Source organism: Trachypithecus francoisi, unplaced genomic scaffold (genome assembly GCF_009764315.1).
Source record: "Trachypithecus francoisi isolate TF-2019V2 unplaced genomic scaffold, Tfra_2.0 Lachesis_group20, whole genome shotgun sequence".
NCBI lineage: Eukaryota > Metazoa > Chordata > Mammalia > Primates > Cercopithecidae > Trachypithecus > Trachypithecus francoisi.
This window is the reverse complement of record NW_022681466.1, coordinates 42,078,749-42,105,620: the sequence shown is the minus strand read 5'-3', so window position 1 is coordinate 42,105,620 and position 26,872 is coordinate 42,078,749. Positions and strand designations below refer to the sequence as shown.

The window sequence follows — 26,872 nt, the reverse complement described above, 5'->3', positions numbered from 1 at the left end:
GGTATGACTCTAGATCACTTGTCTTGCTTCAACACTAGGATGATAGCACCACAACCTTAAGCAACTTTCAGGTCACCAAGAAAGATGAAAGTCAAGGAAAACAGATCAAACTATCTCTAATTCCTGTCTCCCTACTTCACTCTTCAGTTCCACAACACCTTCTTCTTCCAATCTGCAGCCCCCTTTTCCCCCACATACACACTTTCCAGAGAGCTACAGCCTCTGCATGCAGTCTCTAGAATCTAGCCTTCCCCAACTAGGTGTAGTATTCCTTAAGAATACTACAGATTTTGTTTTTTAAAAAGGAGGCAAAAACAAAAAGAAAGAAAGAAAGAAAAAAAAGAGGCAGAGTTACTGATATAATACTGAGAAGTTCACCTGAATGAGAAATGTTAAAGATGTTGGGAAAAACTTGGTAAACACTGAAGGATCAAGGATACTGTTCGGTTGTACTGCTGAGTTAAAAAGTATTTACCAAGAACTACCTAAAATAGGAGAAAGATAATAGTATCTGATAAAATGCTGAATTAGTTATGCAGTTAGCATGTCGTGTTTGAATTCTCCAGTTAGTCCCAACTATCTCCAATATAACTCCTACTTTTCCCTATGAAACAAGCTCCATGCTCATCTCCTCATGCTTCTGGAAAATTCTGTGCATATTCCTACCTCCTCTACCTAACACCATTTCCCCGACACGCCTCTGCCTCCACCTCCACCTCCCCTTCTCCTTTTCTGGGGTTCTTACTATTATACAGGGAACAAAGACAAATTTTAAGTTGAAAGACAGCTTGGAGAACAAGTAACCTTATGCTCCATTTTACAGATGAGAAGCCTAAAGGTCAGGGAAGTTAGGTGGCTTAGCCAACAGAACTGTTTTAGTGGCAGAACCAAGAATTTAATATATCCTGATTCTTATTTTTCCCCTACCTCCACTGCAATTTCCCAACTCTTGGTAATCAGACACTTCACTCAGTATCTTTTGCACTTACAGTTTATACCACTCATGGCACTTCTTTATTTTTATATGTAGTCCTACATGTCAAATTTAGACTCCAAATCTCTTTGCTACACCTCCCTGTATCCTAGGATAGCAATTTTACCCTGTACATAGCAATAGCTACATAAACATCTGTTGAAGTTTTTGTATTATAACTTCCCCTTTAAGACATCCTGTTTCCATCTTACTATTTCTACAAATGTCAGAGTTGTTACAAGCATAATACATTGAACGGGAAGGTTTTTTTAAAGGCAACTTTCTGCCACTAAATTCCACTTGTTTATAAATGTAAATGCTAAAGACAGAAAAAGAGATCAACTCAAATGTACATCGCAAAGATCTTCAGTGGCATAAAGTGCATGATTCTTTTCAATAAGTCTGAATGCTTTGAAGAGCACTCTAGGCAGAGGTTCGGGAAGATGCTAAGACAAAATGGGAAGCTCCTACTCCATGTAAGTAACCATTCAGTGTTAACGTCAATCAAAAAGACATCCCATAAAAGAGAAATGAAGTATCCTGATAGTTCATAGAGAATAATATAAAGATAGAATTTGGAAGGGGCAAAGATGATGACAAATCTTCCTAACTGCTTTTTCTCTGAGCAGATTTAGAAACTTTCAGAATATTCTTAATCCTGAAGTTTTAGCAGATCCAAATTCAAAATAATGACCAAGTAGGGCTATTAACTACTCCAAGATTGTATCTCCAGATGCTAGTGAAGAATCACAGATTATGCAGAATTTGAAAGCTTTTGTTTTTGTCATAGACAGTATATATTCTAATGATTAATATTGGGAATTTGACAAAGGTCAAATTCTGACAATGAGAATGTTAGGTAATAATATGCAACACACATGTAATTAACTTCATTTTACTGGATTTTATAGACTATAATGAAGATCACATTATAATGAAGGTCACACTGAAGTAGGCTATTCATAAGTTTGTTTGCTTCTAAAATAAAACATCATTGCTTAATCTTGTAAAATGTCCAGAATTTAATTGCAGGCCAATTAAGTATGTACGTAAATGGCAGAAATTTCACTTTGAAAAAACCAAGTCAATTATAAAGAACTAAATAAATGGAATTAAAAAGTATCCAATTTTGGCTGGGTGTGGTGGCTCATGCCTATAATCTCAGCACTTTGGGAGGCAGAGGTGGGAGGACTGTTTGAGCCCAGGAGTTAAAGACCATCCTGGGCAACATAGCAAGACCCCATCTCAATTTTTAAAAAATGTATCCAATTTTTATGTGTTGAGATCTCTTTAGTTATGAGGCTAACATCATCTACATGCGTCTTTTAAAAGTAAACAGCTCAAAAAATATTGAAAGTAAAACAATCTATATTACCAAGATAATTAAGTAGAGTTTCTTCTGAAACCTAAGTATACATGTGATTCCGAAAATGAAAGTATAATTCAAAGTTAATACCCAGTTTTTCTTTATAGAGAACCAACCAAGTGCTATAAAGAGCAGGACATCTAAATTAAGTACTAGTATACACAGCCTACTACAGACCTAGGCTATATGATATGGCCTATTGCTTCTAGGCACAAACCTGTACAGCACGTTACTGTACTGAATAGGGTAGGCAACTGTAACACAATGGAAAGTATTCGTGTATCTAAACATAGAAAAGGTTCAGTAAAGATATAGTATGAAAGATTTTAAAATGCTACACCTGTATAGGGCAGCGCCCTTACAATCTTATGGGGCCACCATCTTATATGCAGTCAGTCGTTGACCAAAACATCTTCCTGGCACATGACTGTAAATGTCTGTGTTCTAAAATAGCTAAGCCCAATGGTTTAAAATGGTTTACACACTTCCCATGCATATGTTAAGGCCTTTGTTTTGTAAGTTTGGAACATTTCAAAGAGGAAAAAGGATCAAGGGATATGAGAGAAAACTGGAACTAAGTGTATTCATACTTAATCACAACTGTGAGGATCTTTATTAGCATAAGGTTTTTATATACCTATAATATGCCTTTAATTTCCATCAGAGTTATAATCCCAAAACAAATCCAGGTCAAAATGTTTTCTAAATATTCATTAGGCAGGACTCATTAAGCATATGATTGGGGAAAGCTATTCAATAGCAAAGTTATTACCTCGGTTTTAAAAAAGACCTAAGAGTTGGGCACGGCCGTGCACGCCTGTAATTCCAGCTACTCAGTAGGCTGAGGCAGGGTATCTATTGAGCCCAGGAGTTCTACACCAACCTGGGCAACGAGAGACTGTGTGTGTGTGTGTGTGTGTCTGTGTGTGTGTGTGTGTAAAAGAGACCTAGATATAGACTTTTATCAATAATTCAAATACGTATACAGTAATAATTTCAGTCCAAGTTCAATACAAGAGTAGGCTTATAATGGAGTCTATTCAGAAGACTTTCCATCTAGCATGTACTTACAGAAAGTTTTCAGCAAGAACTAAATGTCAAACATAAATAGATACAAAATGGAAAACTCTGGGGTTAAGGCTGGTTAATCAACCAAGACTTTTCGATTCAATCCGAGGATATGGCTAGTAAAAAGACAGAAGGTAATATTTGTTACTACTTACACTCAATTTCCCATCCTATCTGTCCTTTCTCTACTGTCTTTCCACATATTAACATAAAAATATGAAATATAGCATGATATTGTTCTGCCCTGACTATTTACCTGAAATCTATTACATGCAATTCCTTAAAGACAGTAAATACAAAACCAGGCCTGGTTATATTTTAAGTTTATTCACAGCTTTGAAAATGATTTTAAAGTTAAAAAATCTTGGAACCATCTTATTTCAAACATTTGAAATATACCACCTCGAAGGCCTTCCCAGTCCAGAGGCTGGCTTACATACAGCATACAAAACTCTCCTCCTGGTTCTCAGAGCTTACCATGGACCAGTTTCACTTCTTTTATTTAATGCCTTTCCAACATTCTCATTTTGCCTGGTTGTCACAAGGGACCCATTCTACTGGTTTTTATGTTGATATTGCCTTTTTTGCCCCATGGCTTTCTCTCTATGACTTCATTTTTCTCTGGAAAAAAAACACAGTACTAGGCTGGGCGCAGCAGCTCACGTCTGTAATCCCAGCATTTTGGGAGGCTGAGGTGGGTGGATCACCTGAGGTCAGGAGTTCCACACTAGCCTGGCCAACTTGATGAAACCCCATCTCTACTCAAAATGCAAAAATTAGCCGGGTGTGGTGGCTGGTGCCTGTAATCCCAGCTACTCGGGAGGCTGAGGCAGAAGAATTGCTTGAAACCAGGATGCAGAGGTTGCAGTGAGCCAAGATCGTGCCACTGCACTCCAGCCTGGGCAACAGAGCGAGACTCCATCTTAAAAAACAAAACAAAACAAAACAAATCCACAGTACTTGATATGATGCATAGCATATGTTTTCAACAAGGGTAATACTGTCATCGTTATCATTAGAGCATAGTTAGGCTGGGCACACTGGCTGACATCTGTAATCCCAATGCTTTAGGAGGCCAAGGTGGGAGGATCACTTGAACCCAGGAGTTCGAGACCAGCCTGAGCAAAAGAGCAAGACACCATCTCTAAATAAAGAGAAGAAATCAGCTGGGTGTGGGTGTGTGGTAGACCTGTAGTCCAGCTACTAGGAGGCTGAAGCAGAAGGATTACTTGAGCCCAGATGTGCAAGGCCATAGCGTGCTATGACTGCACCACTGCACTCCAGCCTGGGTGACAAAATGAGACACTGCCTTTAAAAAAATAATTTTAAAAAATCACAGCATACTTAAAGTACCACCCGTCATGCCTTTCTGTTTAGTTCAGGAGGAGTAAAATGTTTAGTTCACGAGGAACAAAACTTATAGCCAACAAGCCATTTTCCTTTGCTGTGTAGATACATAAAAATTAAGCAGACTCCAAGTGAATACACAGTTCCAAATTTCTTGCCAGCAATTTCTATGTTTATCAGTTAAAATTTCCAAAAGAGGCCAGGCTTGGTGGCTCATGCCTGTAATCCCAACACTTTGGGAGGCCAGGGTGGGTGGGTCACAAGGTCAGGAGTTTGAGACCAGCCTGGACCATATGGTGAAACCCCATCTATACTAAAAATACAAAAATTAGCTGGGCGTGGTGGTGGGTGCATGTAGTCCCAGCTACTCGGGAGACTGAGGCAGGAGAATCACTTGAACCCCGGAGGCGGAGGTTGCAGTGAGCTGGATCACCCCGCGCACTCCAGCCTGGGCCACAGAGCAGGACTCCGTCTCAAAAAAAAAAAAAAAAAAAAAAAAAATTCCAAAAGAACTAAAATTAGTTACATCATAAATCATCCCAATATTTGAAAATTTCTTTTTCAAATTAAGTATCTTTTCAGACCAATGTAAGACAGTCTATAATAGCATGAGTAGAATACTACCTTTATCTCATTAAGTTATTTCAATGTTTTCTTGCATATACGCTACAAAAATAAATTACTGCACATGAAATAAGAGCTTTTTTTTGGAAAGAACTTATTACTTTATTCTAGAAATTGACTTTTTCTTGTTGCTGCTCACAAATTAATAATTTCCTCTTTATATCAAGTTTTTGTGTTGGCTTTATCACCAAAATAATTTAAGGCTAATAATCTTTTTTTTTTTTAATTTTGCGATGGAGTCTTGTTCTGTTGCCCAGGCTGGAGTGCAGTGGTGCTATCTCAGTTCATTGCAAGCTCTGCCTCCCAGGTTCATGCCATTCTCCTGCCTCAGCCTGTGGAGTAGCTGGGACTACAGACGCCCGCCACCATGCCTGGCTGATTTTTTGTATTTTTAGTAGAGACAGGGTTTCACTGTGTTAGCCAGGATGGTCTCGATCTCCTGACCTTGTGGTCCTCCCGCCTTGGCCTCCCAAAGTGCTGGAATTACAGGTGTGAGCCACCGTGCCTGGCCCAAGGCTAATAATCTTAATGATCCAAGTGTTCTAGGAGTATTTCCACACTCCTATCAAATGTTAACACAAAATGTACAATGCAGTTTAGTAATTCTCCTACTACAGAAGTCACAAAAAAAGGACCTTACTAAAATGCTTCATCGTGGAGAAACAGAGAAAAATGTTATAGTTGTATGTTTAGTATTTATTTTATTTTATTTTTTTGAGACGGAGTTTTGCTCTTGTTGCCCAGGCTGGAGTACAACGGCACGATCTTGGCTCACTGCAACCTCCGCCTTCCCTGGTTCTAGTGATTCTCCTGCCTCAGCCTCCTGAGCACCTGGGATTACAGGCATGCACCACCACGCCCAGATAATTTTATATTTTTAGTAGAGATGGGGTTTCTCCATGTTTGTCAGGCTGGTCTCCCAACTCCTGACCTCAGATGATCGGCCCGCCTTGGCCTCCCAAAGTGCTGAGTTTACAGGCATGAGCCACGGTACTTAACAAAATTAAGTACAAATTGTAAATGTGAGAAAGGAGTTTAATACTGCACAAATGGGTCAGCTCTGATATTATATACATTGCTGATCAATCAGGTAGCAACATGGTCATATTAAAGCCATATTTGTTCCATGTTACCATTTAGCACCACTATCTTCTGGTAGCTAAAAAAATACATATATATACAGGGAAGAATTTTCCATTTAAATAAGAAATCCACATCTATTTCTAAAAAATACCTTGCTGTTCCTCTGAGAAAATCACCTCCTCCAGGAAATGCTAATGTTGCAACATTAAATTAACAGGATATAAAGTTGTACAGAAAGTACAAACAAGCTTATCTCAACAACCAATATTGTATTCAAATACTGGAAGGAAATACACCAAAATGTCAGCGGAGATGTCCTGAGGTGGTAGGGTAGTGGCTAGCTGGATATTTTACAAGAAACCATGTAGTTTTAAAATTTTAAACTTAAAAAAAAAAAAAAGCTGATTTAGGTTCTGGAGCCTGTAAATCATTCCCTCAGAACAGACAAACCACTTTCCTACTCCTGAGTTTTCACATAATGATAGCAAAGCTTCAGAGTTCTAAGCCTTGAAAAATCCCTCAAGGTTAAAATACTTTTTTGAAAAGGGCCAATCATATATATCCCATCAGCATAGCAAGAAATATTTAGCTTTGTCAAAACTAGAACCCTTCGCTGTAAAAAAAATTTTTTTTGATTCCCAAAAAGAAATGACTTCAATTATTAAAAAGAAAAAAAGAAGATGCTGCTTTCCAACACAGGACATACTTCCCAAATGCAGTTTCAATTCCCCTAGTATCTAAACAGAAGGGCCTATAAGAGCGCTTCATAATACCCTGAAGTCCTCGTGAATGTACTCCAGATGGAAACTTCTGCTCTCTGATGGTGTGCTAAAAAATACCCTATAAGTCAAACATTACACAATAATCAACACTAATTAATAAAGTAATTCTATGCATATGATCACAAAACAGGTGCAAGGAAAACCCAGATGACTTTATTCCCAGTTTAGAGTTCAATCATTATCCCAACCAAACTCTCTCCAGCAGAAAATTTCCACACAGCCTATAAGGAGCACTAAATACCTTCCCATCCTTATTCTTCAACCAGTCAGGCAGCAAAGCAGTCCAACTTCTAAATATTTTCAAAAGCTGATGAATGTGAAAATTAGCTCAACATGTATAATGGCACATCAGCTCCTGTTTCTAAGTCCCGATCTGGTTAATTTTGTTACTAAGGAAGCAATAAAGCAAGGCAGCGGAGTATCAGACTTGAGCTTTGGAATCCTACAACCCGGAGTCTGAATCTTGGCTCTATCACTAAAACTAGCTGGGCCAGGCACGGTGGCTCACACCTGTAATCCCAGCACTTTGGGAGACCAAGACGGGTGGACTGTTTGAGGCCAGGAGTTCGAGACTAGCCCGGCCAACATGGCAAAACCCCATCTCTATTAAAACTACAAAAATTAGGTGGGTGTTGTGGTGCATGCCTGTAGTCCCAGCTACTCAGGAAGCTGAGGCGTAAGAATCGCTTGAATCTGGCAGGCAGGGGTTGGAGTGAGCGTACATCGTGCCACTGCACTCCAGCCTGGGTGAAAGAGTGGGACTCTGTCCCAAATAAATAAATAAATATATAAATAAATAAAACTAGCTGTGACCTTAACCTCTAAGTGTCCTTCACCTGTGTGGCCCTATGCTCTATATACAACATGAACAGAACTCGACTACATGCTCTCTCAGGTATTTTTTAGGTTAATAAAGAGTAATTCTGCACACTCTTGGCAGAACAGCTGCAAAAGTGCAGTATATGATCGCATTGACCATTTCATTTGCTCCCCACTAGATTGGGAGCCCCCATTAAGGCAGCCAGACAGGCAGTTCACTTGGATTGCTAGGGCCTAGTCTGGGCCAAGAACACACCAGGGGCAGGTATTCAGCACATGTTTGCTGAAGAATGAATGAGTGCCATGTATATAACTGATCAGGTTATTACCCTAACTAAATTGGAAATGATCATAAATAAAATAATCAAGTACGAAGTGAAAAACTCTTCTGTATTTGCCTGACCTAACAGATTAACAATCTTATGAATATTTAATACTTCTGAGATTGTAATTCAAATAAACTGGTTAATATAAATACAATGTCCTGTCAAACTTTAAAAAGATCAGAAAAACCACAACTTACTAAGCCAGAGGGTTGAAAGTACCATAAAAGGGACAAGGGAACAGTCAGCTTGACTTCAATTGAATCTTCTCCACTTCCTCGCCTCTCTCTCCTTTTAAGTCCTTCTAGGCTGGCATCTCCCTCAGCAGGGCACCTGCTGCCAGTCAGCATATGCAACTTTCCTGTGCCAAACATCAATGCACATGTCATTCTTCCTAGACCTCTCACCGGCACAGGACACTGCTGACCACTTTTTTCTTCTTGAAACACTTTCCTGGCTTCCATGACATGACATGTTCCTAAATTTCTCCTACCTTTCTGGCCATTTCTGCTAGGATCTCCTCCTCTGAACATTCTCAAAAGATGTGGAGGTTTCTCAAGACTCTACTGTCAGACTGAGTACAGTGGCTCACGCTTGTAATCCCAACACATTGGGAGGCCAAGACAGGCAGATTGCTTGAGCCCAGGAGTTCAAGATCAGCCTAGGCAACATGGCGAGATCCGGCCTCTACTAAAATGAAAAGAAGACTCTACCATGAGCCCTCATCTCTTTTTACACCCTTTCCTGAGTAATCATATCAGAAAAATTATACTCAGTAATTGTTTCACAGACTTCAAATATCTCGTAGATACAAACACCTCCTGAATTTCTATCTCTAGCCCCAAACTGTTCTGGATTCAAGACTCATGTATCAAGCTGTCTACCTGGTTATCTCCACCCAGATATCTCACAGAGATCTCAACCTAGTACTTAAGTTCGTTGACTTCTGATGGGGTTATACTCCAACAAACCCATCACTTAAGATGAAAATATCGTAAGTCAAAAACACATTTATGGCTGGGTGCAGTGGCTCATGCCTATAATCACTTTGGGAGGCTGAGGCGGACAGATCACAAGGTCAGGAGTTCGAGACCAGCCTGGCCAATATGGGAAAACCCCGTCTCTACCAAAAATACAAAAATTCACCGGGCCTCGTGGCATGCACCTGTAATCTCAGCTACTTGGGAGGCTGAGGTAGGAGAACCGTTTGAAGCAGGTAGGCAGAGGTTGCAGTGAGCCGAGATTGCGCCATTGCACTCCAGCCTGGGTGACAGAGCGAGACACCATCTCAAAAAAAAAAAAAAAGAAAAAAAAACCATTTATTTTTAGAGACAGGGTCTCACTTTGTCACCCAGGCTTGAGTCACAGTGGCATAATCATGGCTCACTGCAGCCTCAACCTCCTGGGCTCAAGGGATCCTCCCACCTCAGCTCTGAGTAGCTGGGATCACATGCATCTATCACCATATACCCAACTATTTTTTTGTAATTTTAGTAGAGACGGTGTCAGGCGGGGGCAGTTCTCACCATGTTGGTGAGGCTGGTCTCGAGTTCTTGAGTTCAAGCAACCTCCCCACCTCGGCCTCCCAAAGTGTTGGGATTACAGGCGTGAGCCACCGTGCCTGGCCCAAAAATACATTTAATATATCTAACCCACCAAGCATCACAGTTTAGCCTAACCTCCCTTAAACATGCTCGGAACACTCACATCAGCTGATGGCTGGGAAAAATCATCTAGCACAAAGCTTATTTTATAATAAAGTGTTGAATATCTCACAACGTTTACTGAATACCATACCGAAAGTGAAAAACATAATGGTTGTATGGGTACCTGAAGTACAGTTTATACTAAATGTGTGTTGCATTTGCACCACCATAAAGTAAAAAAAAATCATAAGTCAAACCACAGTAAATCAGGGACTGCCTGTAGCCCAAACTAAACTCTTAATCATCCCCCTCAAATATCATTCTCCCATGATCCTGTGATTTGAGTAAATAGCACCAATATCCACCTAGTTGATAAAACCAGAAACTTGAGTCACTCTTAATATATGCCTTTCTCCCCTATCCCACATTCAGTCTATCAGATTCCAATGATTTTCCCTACAAAGTATATCCTGAATCCATTTTCTTCTCTTATCTCTATGGCCACCACCTGACAACAAGCTGCTTGCTCTGCAACAGTCTCCTAACTCTGGAACTGGTTAGAACCAAAAACAGTACCTGGTGCAAAGGCTCTCCCTCACTCCCCTCTAATTTCCACACAGCAGCCTGAGTGATCCTGCTTAAAATCCTTTGGTGGCTTCCCAAGGCAGAGAAACCTCAAACTCCTCAACATGGGCTACAAGGCCTGGCAGTCACAGGCTGCTACCTGCCTCCTCCACCTCAGTTCTCCCTCACTTGCTCCTCCCTCCTGGCCTGGATCATGTTTTCTGACCCGCAGTAAGTTTTTTTCCAACTGTGCAGATGGTGCTCATTCTGCCTGGAGCATTCTTCCCCCTCCTTTCCTGGAGGACTTTCTCATCCATGGGATCTTCACCTAAATGTTGCCTCCTCAGACTATCCTCCTGGTCTCTCATTGTTTCTTTTCCTTCAGAGCATTTACCACGTGTGTAATTACATATTTGTGTGCATATTTCATTACTCTGACTAGCATCTAAGATCAATGCAGAGATTACTTTCATTTGGTTCATTAGCAAACACCTAGCCCACAAAAAGGTAACTGACTCATTTATAGGTGTTCAGTAACATGTGACTGCATGGCTGCTGAAAGCTACCAGTGAACTGTTACCAGACCTGTTTCAGAATAACACATTTCCTGTAATTCACTACCTAGGGCTTTCTTGTCCTCATCACTTTTTACATTCGCTATTTACTTTCCATATAGAATAAACTATAATTACATACAAAAATATCACATGAACATATTCTTATCAGAAAAAGTGTTTCTACAAAATGAAGCTTAATAAAATACTTTTTCAAAAAAAAAAGATATATATATATTTTGTTGTTGTTGTTGTTGTTGTTGTTGAGATGGAGTCTCGCTCTGTCGCCCAGGCTGGAGTGCAGTGGCCGGATCTCAGCTCACTGCAAGCTCCGCCTCCCGGGTTTACGCCATTCTCCTGCCTCAGCCTCCCGAGTAGCTGGGACTACAGGCGCCTGCCACCTCGCCCGGCTAGTTTTTTGTATTTTTAGTAGAGACGGGGTTTCACCGTGTTAGCCATGATGGTCTCGATCTCCTGACCTCGTGATCCACCCGTCTCGGCCTCCCAAAATGCTGGGATTACAGGCTTGAGCCACCGTGCCCGGCCAAAAAAAGATATATTTAAGGCCAACTGTGCAAAATACTATACAACAAGGGGAACCTTGGTTCTCTTACTAAACTATTCAACTATAGCACCAACTTTAAAATTGGTTGCAACATTTAATCAGAACATACCATAATTGGAAAAGTCAAGACAAAATGGAAGCAAGTATAATTCTCCTTGTTCTAGTCTAGAGTTGAAATGTATATTATCTTTATGGCAACAGTTTAAAGTCCCTACCATGTTTGAAGCTGTGGCAAATAGTTTAACAGTAAATGTGGCAAGCTGGTAACAGTTAAAAATAGCAAATCATTTATATTACAATATTTTTAACTGAATTGGATAAATCATATTTTCTTTTTAAAATTTGCAATTAGGATAAACAGTATTTGCAACTTTGTAAACATACAGTATTATTCAGGGTTTGTTTGTTGTTTTTGAGAAACAGTCTCTCGCTCTGTCACCAGGCTAGAGTGGCCGTGGCGCGACCTCCGCTCACTGCAACCTCCGACTCCCTGGTTCAAGCCTCAGCCTCCCTGAGCTGGGATTACAGCTGGGATTACAAGGCACATGCCACCATGCCCAGCTAATTTTTGTGTTTTTAGTACAGACGGGTTTCACCCTGTTGGCCAGGATGGTCTCGCTCTCCTGACATTGTGATCTGCCTGCCTTGGCCTCCCAAAGTGCTGGGATTACAGGCATGAGCCACCCCACCTAGCCAATAATTTAGGTTTTTAAAAACCCATTAAAAATTTAGAGACCATCTTAATAGTTGAATAGCAACTTTATCTTTCTCAAGTATACTCCTGTACATTCTCTCATGTGTTAGGCTTACTGTAGCAGAGCTGGCCAGGCAATAACTTGTGAGCAACTCTCTAGCAACATGGAAATCCTGGGGCAGCTGCTCATTGCTAGTAGCTTCCATAAATGTTTCTTTTATTTAATATCAATGAAAAGACACACCCACATTTCGCATCATGATGCTTAAATAAAAATCACAAGATGATGTATCTGATTTTCTATATAATTTCTGAGCCAATTCATCCTATTTAGCAGAAAAAAATTTTTTTAAAGTTACCCAGAGACTAAGAAAACAGTAACCAAGATGTTGAAAAGGAAAGTCTCTCACCCCAATTATTATTTCAGCTCTTTTTCTTTAACCTTTCCAGAAGAGTTTAAAGAGAAAAGAAATGGCCTATTTACAAGCTAAATATAGCTGCCTTGGCTCAAAGAACCCAATGGCATTGTTTTATGATTTTTGGGGAGAGGGAGGTGGTATAGAAGAGTTTTGTTTTTAAATGCTAAATTCAATATTTTTTTCTTTGAGAGGAGCAAATTTGAAATTTGCTAATTTTGCTCCCTGAGAAAAAGTAGATATCCTCCAGACTAACTTTTTAGTTGGTTTTTATACAAAATAGAAGTGCTGAGATCTCACAAAAAACATGGAATCTAAAAAAAAAAAAAAAAAAAAAAAAAAAAAATTATGTATTTTGTGAACATATGATTTTTTTTTACCTTGGAAATGAAGCTCTAACACCCTCTTTAACTAAGTACTCTCAATGCCTCTGCCAAGTCACAGGGCAGAGAAATGACAGAAAGGGAAAGAGTGTCTGTGTGTGCATGTGGAAGGGGTGTGGGGAGCACCTCAGAAACAAAGGTGAAGGAAGAGGGGACGAAAGCAGCACATTCAGTGGGAGTGGTGAGCACTTTGCACCTGAGCCACTGGTTATCTCCCCATGCCTCCAGCAGGAAGATAAATGACTTGTCTCACTCTGGTACATCTGAGGCATTTCAGGAACACATTCTCCAAACAATCAAATAATTCCGGCTACAAATCTCATCGTGATAATGAGAAGGATCAATACTGGTTAGTTTCACCAACCATCTATACAACAGTCTATTATTTTCAAATGACATTTGATTCTTTAGAGTTGTATGTTTTTACATTTACAAAGACACACAAGGACTAGCCATAAAAATACAGACCTATTGTTTGTAAAATGTTTTCACTTGTTTAAAAAGGCACAGTGAAAAAATGAAGAACCAGCCAGCTGTGGTGGCTCACGCCTATAATCCCCTCACTTAGGGAGGCCAAAGCAGGTAGGTAACCTGAGGTCAGGAATTCAAGACCAGCATGACCAAAATGGAGAAACCCTGTCTCTACTAAAAATACAAAATTAGCCAGGCATGGTGGCACATGCCTGTAATCCCAGCTACTCGGGAGCCTGAGGCAGGAGAATTGCTTGAACCCGGGAGGCAGAGGTTGCCGTGAGCCAAGATCGTGCCACTACACTCCAGCCTGGGTAACAAGAGTGAAACTCCATCTCAAAAAAAAAAAAAATGAAGAACCACATCGATGATAGTTTTTGATCTAAAAATCAAGCACAGCGGTATCACTAGGCAACAAGAACTAACATAACAAGGTGGCCGGGCGCAGTAAAGCCGATAATCCTAACACTTTGGGAGGCCGAGGTGGGCAGATCACTTGAGGTCAGGAGTTCGAGAACAGCCTGGCCAACATGGTGAAACCCTGTCTCTACTAAAAATACAAAAAATAGCCAGGCATGGTGGCCCATACCTGTAATCCCAGCTACTCAGGAGGCTGAGGCAGGAGAATTGCTTGAGCCTGGGAGGTGGAGGTTTCAGTGAGCCACGATCACACCACTGCACTCCAATGCAGGCAACAGAGTGAGACTCCATCTCAAAAAAAAAAAAAAGTTATGGTGTCCTCTTTTCTAAAACAAACTCAAATCTGACCAATTACGTATAAGACAGGCACTCATTTCCAAATGGCAATATCCTAGAAAAAGGTTGGCAATCTCTTTCAGCTAACTGGTTGCCACTAAACTTCTATTTTTCAGAATACATTAAAAACTGTGTTCAGACAGGCACGATGGCTCATGCCTGTAATCCCAGCACTTTGGGAGGCTGAGACATGCAGATCACCTGAGGTCAGGAATTCGAGACCAACCTGGCCAACACGGTGAAACCCCATCTCTACTAAAAATACAAAAATTAGCTGGGTGTGGTGGTGCACACCTGTAGTCCCAATTAATCAGGAGGCTGGGTCACGGCTTGAACCTGGGAATTGGAAGATGCAATGAGCTGGGATCATGCCACTGCACTCCAGCCTGGGCAACACAGCAAGACTCTGTCTGGAAAAAAAAAAAAAAAAACAAACCTGTGTCCACTGATGAAACATCAGTTGAGAATCACTATTACAGTTAGTTTTCAAGGAGGTAAATATTCAAACTGAACCTTTACCAAGCTGAATAGTGATTAGGATAAAATGTACCATTCAGAGTTAGTAAATTTAGTATTAAACATCGCTTAAGATTACTTATATCATTACTATAATAAAGAAGAAATGGTACAAGGATATTAGGAAAGTTCAGGATATAAAAATACTCTTAAATAAAACCTTACACGCACTTAAATAATGTGCTAGAATTTAATAGGGGAGTGTTAATTATTTGTATGTATGGGTGGTGGTCAGAAGAAGTTGGGAATGAAAGACAAGAAGAATGCTCCACAGATGCCATGTCCGAATGTCAGTAAAATGGTTTGGTGGCCAGAGCTGTGGACTAGGAGTCAGCAGATTGGGACTGCAGTGTCTATTCTATTATTATTTACTAGGTCTGTGAATTGAAGCATCTCAAGGAATCTTTCTGAGTCTCCATTTTTTAATCTGTGAAATGGGCATAACAGTATATCTTGTTTTGCTCTTTATTTGGGGGACCTGACACTCCAGGATTCTGTCTCCTTTTTAAATATAGGACTATATGATCATGAATGTGATAGGCTTTGAAAAGCGCAAAGCAAATGTTATAAAACATAAGGTATTAAACAGTTATTATATTAAACAATTATTATAATTATCAGTACTATGAATTTTATTTTTATTTATTTTTGAGACAGGATCTCACTGTCGGCCAGGCTGGAGTGCAGTGGTGCAATCACAGCTCACTGCAACCTCAAATTCCTGGGCTCAAGCGATCTCCTTCTCTCAACCTCCCAAGTAGGTGGGACTACAGGCACGTGCCACTGCGCCTGGCTAATTTTTAGAATTATTTGTAGAGACAGGATCTTGCTATGTTGGCCAGGCTGTTCTGGAATTCTTGGCCTCAAGCAATTCTCAGCCTGAATTAATTTTCTGAAGAAAGAAACTGGCACCTGTTTTGGGCTAACAGGACTGGACACCCCAACTTGGTTGTCTGCTGCATATCTGTGAAAGATGAGCAGGGAACATTCAATCCAAGGAGTCCTTTGGCCATTATGCTTTTCTTTAAAGTAAGCTCACAAACCTTTTTCCTGGGTTAGGTTCACACTCTAGGTAAAGAGTTCTGAAACTAAAGTCTACTTTTCATAACAAAACTATTTACTTGTTCCACCTCTTAGTTGTTTAAACATTTTCAGAGAATCATAAATTACTGTGCCACTAGCTTTGTTTAGCAATAAAAGGTAATATAGAAAGCAGCAAGTATTTTCCAATTCCCCTTTAGGACCAAGAACCCAGACATCCTACAGCCTGACAAGTTTTCACCCAAAAAAATGCAAACATGAAAATTTCAACATAATAGAATACATCAAATGATATCACCTATGTGTGCATGCACACACACCTCACAAAGTTGTATTAAAACTATAAGTGTACACTTAAAGGAACTGACGCAAATTTAAAAAAAGAAATTAAAAAGAAAAAAAAACCTTTGTGTTTAACGTAAATAAACATAAAGCTCAGGGTTTACAAGATTTGGATAAAATGTAACCACTCTGACATCTGATCAATTTCATCACAAGGAAATTAAACTCAATTTTAAAATCTCTACTATCTCTGGCTGGGTGAGGTGGCTCACTACTGTAATCCCAGCACTTTAGGAGGCTGAGACAGGAGGAACACTTGAGTTCTAAGGTTACAGGGAACTATGATCACACCACTTGCACTTCAGCCTGTTTAACAGAGTGAGACTCTGTCTCTAAAAACTATTAATAAAGTAAGATAAAAACCTCTACTATCTCTAATGCTATATATAATCTTTATTTTATATGGGATGAAACATTTAACACTAACCCTAGAACCAAAAGATACCCAATAGGTTTTTAGCAACTCAAAGTCCTTGCTTGACTATACTTAGAGAAAATGGACCAATCATATAAAAGAAACGTAATATTTTTACAACTGAAAGTAGCAATTCTTTACTATTTAAAGCAAATCCAAATTCGCATTAATTTATAAATAAATGACTCTGATTATTTTTTTTTTAAGGGGGGGCTGTCCTCACTATGTTGCCCACATTGGACTTGAATTCTTGAGCTCAAGCAATCCTCCTGCCTCTCCAGTAGCTGGGACTACAGGAGCTTCAAATGACTCTTGATTGTGTTATATTCCAAACACACGCTGCAGTGCAAATACATTTTTTAAAAAATTAGCTGAAACTGAAGTTTCTAGAATACTTAGTTGGACCTCAGCTTTTTACATGCCAGTCATGGAGCTAAATGGTTACCTTGTTACACAGATTGAGTGAGTAAATCTCTGTGTTAATGAATACACTACCTTATGGGCTTCAAGAAGAATAACATCAGGCACAAAAAAGAAAAGAATTAAGTCTAACCGAAGGTACCATTAGCAAAAACAGTTTGGTTTCAGGAATTGCAAAGACAGACTGGCCATTACAGGAAGCTGTATTAATGCTGACAATGTTAAATTGTTTACAGAAAGTAGGAAGCTGTGGGATGTTCCTCCCACTGTCACACACACTGTCCAGTCCTATGTAACCAGTGTTGCTTATACTTCTCAATAAGCGAATACAAATTAAACAAAAAAATTAGTTGGAAATGACTCCTAGCCATTTTGTTAGTTTTCATCCATATCTCCAATTGTATCATCCAGCCAACCCCTGACTCCCATCTCTTTATTCATCTGAGTTACCAAACTATCTAGTTATTGTCACATGAGGTTTCCTAAAACAGGGTAACTCAAAAGTGCGGGCATACTGAATGTACAGCCAAAGTAGAGTATTTTAAATATTTAATTCAGTACTAAAAGAGACCACTTCTTACAATATATTATCCTCAATGTGCTAATTTATAATAACTAGAAAGGTACCTTAAGTTATAACAAGAATGCGAATCTTGTATTTTTCTTTTCCACAGTAAGCTATTTAGCTGACCCATAATGGAACTAACCAAAAAAGGAAATGTTTGCCTTTGGGAACTTAGAAAGAAAAACATTCATGTTTACACCCAAAGTTATTACTAACAAAGGAGTAGCCTGCTAAAAACCTAAGCTGTGTTATCAATACCCTATCCCTTGTCCCGAAAATTGATTAAAGGGCAGTTGTTCATCTTAAGCAAAATGTTAAGTCATGCAGAGCCTTAAAACATGTCAGTTTTCAATTTTCATTAATAAGTTTAATAATCAAATCATTAGCTGAAATGAAAAGGTTAATTTTAATTTTAGTTACTTTATCTGCTAACCTCTCCTATTTCTTCTGATGTTTACCTTTCCTAACCAAAATTCAAAAATATGTTGCTAAACATAACAAAAACACATTCCAAACCCCCCCCAAAAAAATTATAATTATACAAGAACTTTCCATTTCCTAGAAAATTAGGAAATGGTTACAGAAATAATCTATATTTCCCAAAAGGAACTTAATGTAGAATTAAATTATATTATATATTTTTACATTTTTATTTTTTTGAGACAGGGTCTCACTCTGACGCTCAAGTTGGAGTGCAGTAGCATGATCCCCAACACTGCAACCTCCACCTCCTGAGTTCAAGCGATTCTCGTGCCTCAGCCTCCTGAGTAGCTAGGACTACAGGTACATGCCACCACGCCTAGCTAATTTTTGTTTTTGTTTTCTTTTTTTTTTCGTAGAAATAGGGTTTCACCATGTCAGCCAGGCTGGTTTCCAACTCCTGACCTCAAGTGATCTGCCTGCCTCAGCCTCCCAAAGAGCTGGGATTACAGACATTTTACTTTTTTAGAAGACCTCTGTAATTAAGAATGTCTGAAAAATGAGGAAATAAAAGTGTCAGGCACTATGCTAGTGGGAGAGAAAAAGACAAACAAGGCATACCAAAGGACGTCTACATGACTGACAGCTACACATGAAAGTTGTAACTCTAACACACATAATGGGTACCGTGAGGAGTGACAGAAGCAAGCATGCTAGGGAAAGCAAAGGACACAGAGATCTCCATTCTAGCCAGGAAGACTGGAGACGTTTCAAAGGAGGAGACATAGCCCCTAAGGCACTGGTCCTGGGGAAAGGGAGGCGGCATGGGGCAAATTCATCCAAATCACCTGTGGTTATTTGCTAAAAATACAGATCACCGGGTCCCATCCCAGAATCCAGAATCAGATCCTCAGGTATGAAGTCTGAGCATCTACTTGTTTGTTTTAACAAGCATTCCAGTCCACTGGGTCCGTGGGCCACAATGAGTGTGATTATCACTGCATTAAGTGAAGGGCAAGACCTAATAACAGACAGGGTCAAGAATAATTCTGGCAGAGGGACTACGCATGACGAGAGCTATAGAAGCAAAAAATTAGGGTATGTGGGAATCAAGAGATTACACAGTATGTCCAGTGGCCTAATGAAATATATTGGTGGAATCATAGGTAAGCTAGCTAGAGTCTGGACTCACACAAAGAAGCTGAACTCTGTTCTGCAGGCAATGGCGAGCCACCAAAGCTTTCTGAGCAAAGCAATGCTGTGTTTGAACAAGACTGCCTTGGAGTCCAAGCAAGAGGAAGCAGGACAATAACATGGAGGGAATGAATACAAGACATGTTACAGAGGTAGAAAAATCAGAACTTGGGGAGCTGCTCCATGTAGATGAGTAGATGGAATTGATGATGACTTTGAGGAAAATTTTAAGTATGCCAGTGCCTTCTCAGTGCCTGACACTATGCCAAGCACCACAGCACATCCACGGGTTTAAAGAGCCACTAAGTCAACATAATAATGGAGCATCTATATGTGTCAGGTGCTATTAACGATGCTGAAGCCATGCACAGTGGCTCACACCTGTAATCCCAACATTTTGGGAAGCCAGGGCAGGAGGGCTGCTTGAGGTCAGGAGTCCAAGACCAGCACTGGCAACATAGCAAGACCCTACCTCTACAAAAAGTTTTTAAAAAATTAGCTGGGTGTGGTGGCACACACCTGTAGTCCGAGCTACTTGGGAGACTGAAGCCGGAGAATCACTTGAGCCCAGGAGTTGAGTCTACAGTGAGCTATGATCACAACAGTGCACTCCAGCCTAGGCAACAGTGAGACCTTGTCTCTTAAAAAACAAAAGCAAAGAAACAAAAAACAATGCTGAGCATAGACTCAGGAAAAAAGAATCTCTGTCCTCCAGAAGTTTAAAATTAGATCTTGCTCTGTTCCTCTTTTCTTGTCTCTACTTTTCATCATGGAAAAAAGTATTTCTGGAACTTATCTCTCCTCATCTTTGAGGACTTCTTTGCTCCTTAAGCATCAAGTGGCTCAAGTCAACAACAAGCAGGTCCTCATCCTGAGTGGTTTTACCTATTCGTTCTTAATCACAAAGATATACTTAGGGATGCTTTCTCAACGATGATGACATGATAGTTCTGATGTTAGACAGTTAGACGTAAGCTTCCAAATTGAAAAACTGTCCATGAAACCCAATTTTAATTAAATGGACTTAGGGCAAATATGGAACTTGCCCACAGAGAACTTTCAGGTATGCAGTTCTTCATTTATTCATTTAATCCATATGCACTGTATGCTTATTACAGATGAATGTTTCTTCTCTGACCTGGAAGGATGAATAGAGCCTGAGAAAACTGAGTTGAAATTGTGTGGTTTGTTGAGAAAATGAACTAAGAAGAAAGGAGATTAAGCAGCACTTAAAAACAGGAGGTAGATAGCCAGGCACAGTGGCTCACACCTGTAACCTCAACACTTTGGGAGGGCGAGGCAGGTGGATCACCTGAGGTCAGGAGATTGAGACCAGCTTGACTACCATGGAGAAACACTGTCTCTACCAAAAATACAAAATTAGCCAGGTGTGGTGGCGCATGCTTGTAATCTCAGCTACTCAGGAGGCTGAGGCAGGAGAATCGCTTGAACCTGGGAGACGGAGATGAGCCAAGATTGCGCCACTGCACTCCAGCCTGGGCAACAAAAGCAAAACTCTCTCAAAAAAACAAAAAAAAAACAAAAAAACGAAAAACAGGAGGTAGGGTGATGGGTGATGGGAAGGGGTATATGGAAGAACTCATGCAAGCAAGTCTACCAAAAATAAAGTAAGAAACATTCATCAAAGGACAAAACTAACCAGAAATCTGGGAATTGGATGGAGGTCATTTGTCAAGTTAAATTCATCATTTTCAACATGCAATACTGGCAGCTATTCATTTTAACAACGTGAGACAGAAATAAACACATTACTTGAAAAGACAAGGTACAAACATGATAGAAGAGAACTATACAAGACGGTAAATAATCCAATGCTAGTTGAATGACAGATATAAAAGCTATAATTCAGATATAGTAAAAATTAAGGTGTCAGTTTTATAAAAAGCTATCATGAACACTTTCCTACAACTTTTAAAAGGCAAGACTGCTTCTAAGTACAAATAATAACAGCAAGGACGGCTGGTTGTACATCACCTTGTAGCCATACCCATTAATGTGGATTAATGTTGGTGACATCATCAAACAACTTCCTAAGCAGTTTATTTATTTACTTTTTTGGAGACGGAGTTTCGCTCTTGTTGCCCAGGCTGGAGTGCAGTGGAGTGAACTTAGCTTACCGCAACCTTCGCTTCCTGGGTTCAAGTGAGTCTCCTGCCTCAGCCTCCTGAGTAGCTGGGATTACAGGTGCCTGCCACCATGCCCGGCTAATTTTTGTATTTTTAGTAGAGATGGTATTTCATCATGTTGGCCAGGCTGGTCTCAAACTTCTGATATCAGGCAGGTGATCCACCCGCCTCAGACTCCCGAAGTGCTGGGATTACAGGTATGAGCCACCACGCCCAGCCAGCAATTTTACTTTTAACTGTGACTCCATTTTAATCATATTAGAGTAAAACACTTCAGATCTGAGTTACTTCCAAATGGCATACAGTCTAGATTTCTATCACTGCTGGAATCTTTCTGGCCTTTGGCAAATAAAACCCAATCACAGCATTCACAGTTAAAGTACCGAACACTTTATTAAAAATCTGTTTCAACTGTATTCTGTATTTTTAACCTGGACTGGATACTTTTTTTCCAAACCTGTCTTCAATGCTGTGTAACAGCTACAAAGTATTTTATGGGTACTCCTTTAAGGAAAAAGGGGAAAAATGCCTGGTGCAATGCCAGCAATTTGGGAGGTCAAGTGGGCGGATCACTTGAGGTCAGGAGTTCCAGATCAGCCTGGCCAACATGGTGAAACTGCCTCTACTAAAAAGACAAAAATTAGCCAGGTGTGGTGGCATGTGCCTGTAGACCCAGCTACACAGGAGGCTGAGGCACGAGAGTTGCTTGAACCCTGGAGGCAGAGGTTGCAGTGGACCAAGATTACGCCACTGCACTCTAGCCTGGGCAACATAGTGAGACTCCATCTCAAAATAAACCCCAAAAAAACAAAAAAACAAATTTCTGAGGCTACAATTTTGGATAGATACATTATATTATGGAAGTCAGTGAAAAAAGTGTGCTAAAATCAGATACAGGTTGAACATCCCTTATCTGAATGCCTGGGACCGGAAGTGTTTTGGATTTTGAATTTTTTCAGATTTTTGAAATATCTGCATACACATGAGATATGCTGGGAGTGGGACTCAAGTCTAAACTAGAAATTCATTTATGTTTCATATATACCTTAAGACATGTAGCCTAAAGGTAATTTTATGCACTATTTTTACAAGTAGTCATTACAGAGTAGAACACGTTAGGTCTGTCCCTTAGCCTCTCAGTCTGTTCCTCCAACTCAAATACTTTGAGATTTGAGAGCATTTCGAATTTTCGCATTAGGGATGTGCAACCTGTATTACTAAACATCGTTAAAATAAAATCACACGTTTTAAAAGAGCAAATCTCTTACCAGCTGAAATTCTCGACGCCGGTCATAGGCATTCTGTATGCCGCTGTCTGCCCATAATGCTCTTATAGCAGGTAGATATTGTAAGAAAACCCTTGTTTCCACCATTCCTTGGGCTGCCATGGGGGCCCGGGTATCAAATGACATCATCTTATCTCCATGTTGTTGGTTTGAATTATCTCCCCAGGGAATATGAAGCTTCTCTCGAGCATCAACCAGCACCCTCATACCTTTGTTTAAAAAGAAGAAGAAAAAATGTATGGAGAGGAGTCATTACATATTATCATAAGTTTTTATTTCAGTATTATTTCCTTATACTTCTGAATTATCCCAAATCTTCAAAAAAGAAGACCAACATCAAAAAGAAATGTAACTTCTCAGAGGTTAAAAAAAATTACAGTTGCTCACTGTCTCAAAATTAGAGCCTTGAAAAGCAAATACTATTAGGACAATTCCTCTTTCTGAAGGATTTTTAACATGTTCCAATTTATAAAATAACTTCTGGGGTAGAAGGTAGTCAAAAAAGAACCTAACTCAAGAAGGAAAAAGAACTTATGCTGCACAGACCAATGTCCAAGCTCACAAGAAAACAGATACAACCAAGATTTTACGAGCCTAAAAGATGTTCATTTATGAAACACTAAGAACCAACTATTGGCCGGGCGCGGTGGCTCAAGCCTGTAATCCCAGCACTTTGGGAGGCCGAGACGGGCGGATCACGAGGTCAGGAGATCGAGACCATCCTGGCTAACACGGTGAAACCCCGTCTCTACTAAAAAAATACAAAAAAAAAACTAGCCGGGCGAGGTGGCGGGCGCCTGTAGTCCCAGCTACTCCGGAGGCTGAGGCAGGAGAATAGCGTGAACCCGGGAGGCGGAGCTTGCAGTGAGCTGAGATCCGGCCACTGCACTCCAGCCTGGGCGACAGAGCAAGACTCCGTCTCAAAAAAAAAAAAAAAAAAAGAACCAACTATTATATTATAGCTCCACGTTCTGTTTGTTCCTTCGGCACCGTAACCCAACATTGAGTCTTCTAGGAACACATTCAAAATTTAAAAACTTCTTCCAGCCCAAGTTTCAATCCAGTTTAAGTCACAGGATGGCCTTCAATTTCCCTAAAAGGGAGGAAGAGCAACTGCAAAATAATACAAAATCGGACTCCAGCTCACAGAGGTTAGTTCAAACTCATTTTTCATTATCACTGATTTACTACTTTCATTACCTTTGATCAATCTGAGCAGTCACTTGGCTATTAGGAAGTCATCCGTTTGAATAACTGAAAACCTGGTGTTTTCTGGGTTTTTTTTTTTTTTTTAAATAGAGATGAGGTCTGGCTATGTTGCCCAGCTGGTCTGGAACTCCTGGGCTCAAGCCATCCTCCCACTTTGGCCTCCCAAAGTGCTGGGATTGCAGGAGTGAGCCACCACGCCCAGCCTGAAAAACTGTTCTGTCAAATTTCATGTCAACTCGGAAAAACTAGATTCCTGACGACTTACATCATCTCGCAATCAATGCTCAAGTAGATCACACTTACAACTCCGTGTACATTAAGAACGAGGTGTTTACCTGGCTCACAATCAGTTAACATGCTGATGCTATTCATTAACATAATTCCTTAAGTTCAGCTGCATCAGGTTACAAAGGTTCCTTCAATTAAGGACTGTCAAGGCAGAGTCTGCAGCCTTGAAAGAGACCTTAATTAGTTTTGTGCTAAACATTACAGTAGCATAAATACAACTGTTCTTTATAGTTTAACTGCAGAGGCACTAGGGCTAGAGCGGGCTGTGGTCTAGTGATTCTCTCTAGTTCATTACTCCACAATGTCCGGCTCTTCAGGCAGTTTTTCCTTTACCCAAACGCTGGAAGGTGGGGGAGCAGGGGTGACATGAAGAAGTCCCTTATGTACCTCCTGACCAAAAATCCCGCTTAAAAAGACCTGCAATCTGTAGCAAACTCCTAAACTGCTCCCCAGATAAAATAAAATCCAGATGCACCTGAGGTACTAGGCTCTGCACCTAAATTCTGCCAAAATGTCTTTTCTATAGCACACATCTGACACACAGAAACACGAGTGTTAATTATCTTTCAAATGACAAAATAAAAACCGTCTTTTTGATTTCTTTGAACGCCCAGAAACAACCAACTTGTTTTTCACTTAAGAACAAAGCTTAACTTTAAAACTACTGTCAATAAAGGGTAGAATCAATTATCTAACTCAACACTCATTCATTGTCTCCATCTGTACAGGATCCACATGACTTTTAGGCCAGTCTTCTTACCACTACATTTCATCTAAACAGAACTAGTGATACTCCCTTCCCGCCAGCCCCCAGTTACTTAGCGAAAAGGAGAGTGGAACATGTTGCACAGAAATTACACGTAAACATCCTACCTGACCGTGACACTGGGGCGAAAAAGCACAGACGCTACTTTTTCAGTCTAACTGTACGGGTCCATTCTCTTCTGATTCCAGTACGGTCAACCTGACACTCTCTCAAGTTTCATATCCTTGCTTAAAAGGAGGCTGTCACCCTACGCCCTTGACAAGAAGTACCGGGCAAAAAGTTCCCTTATTGCGACGGTTCCAGAACTCCCCTACTTAGGAGACTGCCAAGGAAACAGGGAATTGGGAGCGCATGCGACCCCATGTGACTCGGGTCACCCAGCGGGGTAACGAGGTTCGGCCCACATCGCCCGAGCAGGGGATGGGGGTAAAGGGGCTGGGGCTGCTGTGGGTCTTCCTGCCTCATCCGCAGCGGGGAGGACAGAAGAGGTCTCCCCACACCCCGAGGCAGCACCCAGCTCGCCCCACTTCCCTCTCGCAGGGGGCGAGACCAGGACGCGGTGGGGGGTAGGGGAATGGCCGTGACGCCCACCGGGGAGACAAGGGGGAGAGCAGGGCGACCCCGAGCATCCTCTCGCCTGGGGGGCGAGGGCATCCCGGGCGGGCAGGGTCGGTTCCCCGGGCGCGCCCCCTTCCCGCCAGCCCGCCCGCCGGGCCCGGTCCTCCGCCAGCGACAGAGCGGACGAGGGCGGTGCCCGGCCCCGCGCCCGCCGCCGCCCCAGCCCCCTGGCCCCTAACCCCTGGCCCCCGTTCCCGGCCCGGCACCTTTGATCACGTTGCTGTAGATGGTGGGGCGGAACTCCTCGCGCGCGCGCTGGTCGAAATCCTGCCCGTGGATGATTCGCATCTGCTTCAGGAAGGTGGACTTGCCGCTCTCGCCTGCGCCCAGCAGCAGGATCTTCACCAGCCGCTTCACGTAAGTCTTTTCCCGAGACAGGCATTTGTCGATCTCCTTGGACTTGCGTTGCTGCTCGGCCTCGCCGCTCGTCAGCAAGCAGCCGGGGAAGCACACGGACAGCACGGACCGCGACGGCAGGAAGTCCGCCATCTTGCCGCCGCCGCCGCCGCCTCGGCGGGCCCCTCCGGCTCCCTCCACCTCCTCCTCCGGCGGCGGGCGGCTCCGGCACCGCGGCTCGAGGGCGGGGTGCGCGGTGGCGGCCCAAGCGCGCCCAGGGAGGGAGGGAACCAGCGAACTGACTCGCAGGGCGGGCCGGGCAGGGCGGGCCAGGAGAGCGGGGGAGGGAGGGAAGGAGGGCGGGCCCGGCCCGGGAGGGGCGGTGGCCCCGGGGCGTGCGCGCTCCCGCTGCCTCCCGGGGGCGCGCGCGCACGCCGTGGCCGCTCCCCCACCTCCCGCCTTGGGCGGGGAGTCACGCGCTCGATGTGTCGCTCGGGTGCCCAGGGGAGGGATGAGGAACCGCGGTCACGTGGGCCGGGCTAGGGAGCACAACTTTCTGTTTCCCTTTCATGGTCTGAACCTACTTGTGGGCAGAAGGGCTTGCCCGAGCCTGGAGGCCGGAGACCAGGTCCCGGACGCGGCTCTTTGGGCTCCCACTTAGCCGCCCTTTCTCCCGCGTTGCGCGCCCGCTGCCCGCTGTTACCGCCCACCCGACCCATTTCGAGGCCACGGACTCGAAAGTTATAAGAACGGAACAGCTGGCGTGAGCCTGGCAGGCTTTTGGTGCATTTTCTTTATTTCATTTTATTTTTTATTTTTTGAGACGGAATCTCACCCTGTCGCCCAGGCTGGAGTGCAGTGGCGCGATCTCGGCT

At 41.8% G+C, this 26,872-nt stretch overlaps 1 protein-coding gene across 1 annotated transcript in view; it reads right to left on the bottom strand.

Moving 5' to 3' along the window:
• Nucleotides 1-26,494, bottom strand: part of GNA13 (G protein subunit alpha 13) — a 45,705-nt gene extending 19,211 nt beyond the window's left edge. The window contains exons 1-2 of the mRNA XM_033183936.1: nucleotides 25,868-26,494; nucleotides 22,763-22,989 (exon numbers count right to left, since the gene is read on the bottom strand). Coding sequence (XP_033039827.1) covers nucleotides 22,763-22,989; nucleotides 25,868-26,150 — 510 coding nt within the window. The 5' untranslated portion in view covers nucleotides 26,151-26,494. The remainder of the gene's footprint in view (nucleotides 1-22,762; nucleotides 22,990-25,867) is intronic.
• Between the last annotated feature and the right edge of the window lie 378 nt (nucleotides 26,495-26,872).